We start from the raw sequence: 4,438 nt of genomic DNA on the forward strand, positions 1-4,438 counted from the left end.
CGGTTCAAGCGATTCCCCTGCCTTAGCCTCCTGAGTAGCTGGGATTACAGGCATGCGCCACTACACCCAACTAATTTTTTTTTTTTTTTTTTTTTAGCAGAGATGGGGTTTCTCCATGTTGGTCAGGCTAGACTGGAACTCCCAAACTCAGGTGATCCGTCCGCCTTGGCCTCCCAAAGTGCTGGGACTACAGGCGTGAGCCACCATGCCCAGTTAAGACAGAGTCTTACTATGTTGTCCAGGCTGATCTCGAACTTCTGGCTTCAAGTCATTCTCCTGCCTCAGCCTCCCTAAGTGCTGAGATTATAGGCTTTAGCTACCATACCCAGTCAGAAAGTGTTTTAAAACAAGATTTTGGTGATGGTGCACAACTCCATAAATTTACTAAAAATAATCAAATTATACACTTGGGCACATTTTAAGGTATTTAAATTATACCTCAATAAAACTGTTTTTAAAAGGGCTGAGATGTTGCCACACTGTCAAATCACTATCAAAGAGTTCTTAAACACACTTCATTTCTATATACTTCTCCAGTTCACAGACAGGAATAGGGTCTACAGACCACACTCTTAAGAAGCACAGCTCTGACTTCCGCTAGATATTGGCTAATAGGCTTGGAGTAATCAATAGTTTTAACTGAAACTGACTTAATTTAATTTAAGCTGTTAAAGTTTAACTCCACTAAGTATTTCATTAAATAAGGAATTTACAAGTATTACTGACAAAAGGAAAATATGAAAACATGGTCTATTGCTGAATAAAAGCATAACTCATTATAAAATAAGAGTCTACAAATGAAATATCACCAAGAACAATGACTACCATAGACCCTTTTTTTTTTTTGAGATGGAGTCTCGCTCTGTCACCCAGGCTAGAGTGCAGTGGTGTGATCTCAGCTCACTGCAACCTCCGCCTCCTGGGTTCAGGGGATTCTCCTGCCTTAGCCTCCCGAGTAGCTGGGACTACAGGCGTGTGCCACCACGCCCAGCTAATTTTTTTATTTTTAGTAGAGATGGGGTTTCACCATCTTGGCCAGGCTGGTCTCGAACTCCTGACCTTGTGATCCACCTACCTTGGCCTCCCAAAGTGCTGGAATTACAGACGGGAGCCACCGCACCTGGCCGACCCTTCTTTTTAATGTAGTATAATCAAGTAGATAAAGTCAGTATATTTACAGATTAGACTACTAAAACCCAAAGCAATGAAACTTTAAACATAAATGAATAAATGGAATATTGTAATATTATATATTTCATGGGACCAAATATCAGACATGCAAATGAATTACATGAATAGATTTGTTTCAGAGAAAGTCCCAACAACATGTAAGCTTTACTTTGTTTCCAATTAAGTGTAAATCTAGGCTAAGTTCAACCAAAACTGGTAAGCACTTAGTGTCTATGTTATAGTCTAAAATTTAAATTCATTTTATAGTAATATTTAAATTCATTTTATAGTAATTAGATACCAGTTACAAAAAGCAACTGATGGGGACAGGAGGCAAAGAAATTCTAGGCAGAAAAGGGTGGGTCACCGGTGAAAACCCCACCCTCAAGCCAAAATGCCTGAAACCTCGGCCCAAAGTGAGAACTTATATCCCTGTTTTCCTGTTTGAATGTTTTCCTAAACCACCCATGGCCTTGCCTTGCCCCATTCTGTGCCTATGAAGACCCCAGACTCAGCCAGCAGAGAGAACCAGCTGGACGTCAGGATGTTGGAGAGAAGCGGGTTGACTTTAGAGGGACAGCTTGATGGTGTAACTTTGGAGAAAAATTTAGCTGGAGACAGCTGGACTTCAGGGAAAGATTACCTACCCCCACCCCACCAGCCCCTTTTCAGCTCCCCTTCCTGCTAAAAGCCACTTTCATCAGCAATAAAATCTCCTGCATTTACCATCCTTCAATTCATTCGTGTGACCTCATTTTTCCTGGATGCCAGACAAGAGCTCAGGAGCCACGAGTGCTGATACAAAAGGCTGTCACACTGGCCCTTTGCCCTTGCTGGCAGAGGGCAGCCACCCCACACAACGGGGCAAAGGGCCCACTGAGCTGTTAACACTTAAGCCGTCCACAGATGGCAGAGCGAAAAGAACACTATAACATGCCCTCTGGAGCCTTGGGAGTCACAGGCACCCCACAGCCTGGACGCTGCCACAGCAGCCAGCTGGTTGCAGCACTTAAGCCCTCCAGTTCCTGCCTTGTTCACCCACACTCTCCTTCCCATGAGGAGTTGAGAGAGGCAGGCTGAGCAAAGGAGAGACTCCTGCAAAGGGGTCAGGGAAATACCCTGCTTCACAATGATACTTTTTTTACAGCTCTGGCAAAACACAGACATGAAATAAAGACTCTCTCATTTTAAAAAGGTCAAAGCAATTTGCTGAAGTTAACTTTTTTATAGGAAAAATTAAATGCTCAACTTTTCCAGAACCCTATTTTTACTATACCATTTCTCATTTGCAGGGCAAAAACAGATGCTCAATGTTTCAAGCATAACTGGGAAAAAAACAAACTGAATTATAACAACTAAGAAAAAACAAACTTTAGTTATAAAAAAAAACTTTTCCGTTGGTAAATTTCATTCCACAGAACAGTTCAGCTTTAGTAATCTAAGCATTCCCTAGAGCTCAGATTCTTCCTATAGATTTACTACACAATGAAACTACAACTTTCGAAACCACAAATCTGGTTTATTTACTTTCTTATGAGGTTTTTGAATTACCAAGTCAAAATCAGCTTTAAAAGCATTTTCTTCATATTTAACATGTGAGACCTGGATCTATGAAGCTTTGTTTTGAATTAAAGAACATTAACTTTGAACTGGAAATTAAATTGAATGAGGGGAAAATGCCAGGATATCTATGATCATTCTTTTAATCAATACATACCAGTTACGTACAATAGTTCTAGTGCTATTGTTCACTTTGTCCCTTTAAATTTTTGCAGCTTTCTAGAAAAGTAGAAAAAGGTTTTGCAGAATCTTTGTTGTCCTTCCCTCCATTATAACTACCCTTCTATTTCCTGACTCTTTGCACCCTGTATTTCACTTTAGATAAGAAGCTAGAGGAATAATCCTGGAAGGAAAGCTAAAGAAGGAAACAAAAACCAGAAGCATTTACTCTTGCTCCACTGCCTTTCTCTAGAAAAATGTCAACTCAAACAACATAGAACATCCTGCAACAAGCTAGCCCTCTTACCACATCTCCGTAACATATGTTCAGTATTCAAAAATGCATCTTCAAGATAGTAAGTATACCACAATTTGATAAGTTTGTGTGAGTAAAAAAGCTATTGTTATATGAATTAATTCTCAGACTGGTAATACACAAAGCTGTAATCTAATATCCATATATACTTGTAAAACCATTCAAAACACATTAGGACAGTTTTTAAATATACAGCTATAAATGGGGATCATTACAACTATGCTTTTAACAATTTATGCCCACATGTATCTTACCCTTCTGGCTCTGTTTCCTGGACATTGCCGTTTCTTCAGTCCCAAAAAATATACAAGAAAAGTATCCTTTTGCCTTGTCTGGATTTTGAGTGTCGGTATCTCTGATTTAAAAGTGGGCAATGGAAGTGTGTAGTTGGAAGCAAAAAATACGAAATCCTGCTGTTGGAAATTCTGCTCACTAGCTGTCAATTTCCTTTCCTTTTCTTGTATCGACTTCTTATCAGGAAGTATCATTGCAGATATTCATGTCTTCTTTTCCAGGGAGATTCTGGAGGGAAAAACACACACATATACTATTACAGTAATGACTATCTGTACAAAATTTCTGAGATATCCACAAGGTTTCTTTTGTATTTCTCTGTACAAAACTAGTTTTAAGTACTATAGAAACAATGTAGCTGCTGAAAAGCAGAATTTTTCTTAAGAAAACTTAATCTTAGAATCAGATTATCCCCTTAGTTTAGAAAGTATGTTCTCTTAGTCTTCTTATCTTTTGTATCCATCTGAAATATCCCCATCTCTGCTTCGCAAACTAAAATGTTACCTCTTACCACTCCCCAAGATCTTTCTTTTTTTTTTTTTTGAGATGAAGTCTTGCTCTGTCGCCAGGCTGGAGTACAGTGGCGTGATCTTGTCTCACTGCAACCTCTGCCTCCCAGGTTCAGGTGATTCTCCTGCCTCAGCCTCCCGAGTAGCTGGGACTACAGGCGTGCGACACCACACCCAGCTAATTTTTGTATTTTTAGTAGATTTTCACCATATTGATCAGGATGGTCTCTTATCTCTTCACCTCGTGATCCATCTGCTTTGGCCTCCCAGAGTTCTGGGATTATAGGCATGAGCCATCTGATCTTCCCATCCAAATCAAGGGTCTATTCTCTTCCTCTAGAATTTCTTTTTGTTTTGTTTTTTGTTTGAGATGGAGTTTCGCTCTTGTTGCCCAGGCTGGAGTGCAATGGTGTGATCTCGGCTCACTGCA

At 39.9% G+C, this 4,438-nt stretch overlaps 1 protein-coding gene across 1 annotated transcript in view; it reads right to left on the reverse strand.

Moving 5' to 3' along the window:
* Positions 1-3,764, reverse strand: part of SPATS2 (spermatogenesis associated, serine-rich 2) — an 87,090-nt gene extending 83,326 nt beyond the window's left edge. The window contains exon 1 of the mRNA XM_011965177.1: positions 3,460-3,764. Coding sequence (XP_011820567.1) covers positions 3,460-3,484 — 25 coding nt within the window. The 5' untranslated portion in view covers positions 3,485-3,764. The remainder of the gene's footprint in view (positions 1-3,459) is intronic.
* Positions 3,765-4,438: the final 674 nt, after the last annotated feature.

This window comes from Mandrillus leucophaeus, unplaced genomic scaffold (genome assembly GCF_000951045.1).
Source record: "Mandrillus leucophaeus isolate KB7577 unplaced genomic scaffold, Mleu.le_1.0 Scaffold118, whole genome shotgun sequence".
NCBI lineage: Eukaryota > Metazoa > Chordata > Mammalia > Primates > Cercopithecidae > Mandrillus > Mandrillus leucophaeus.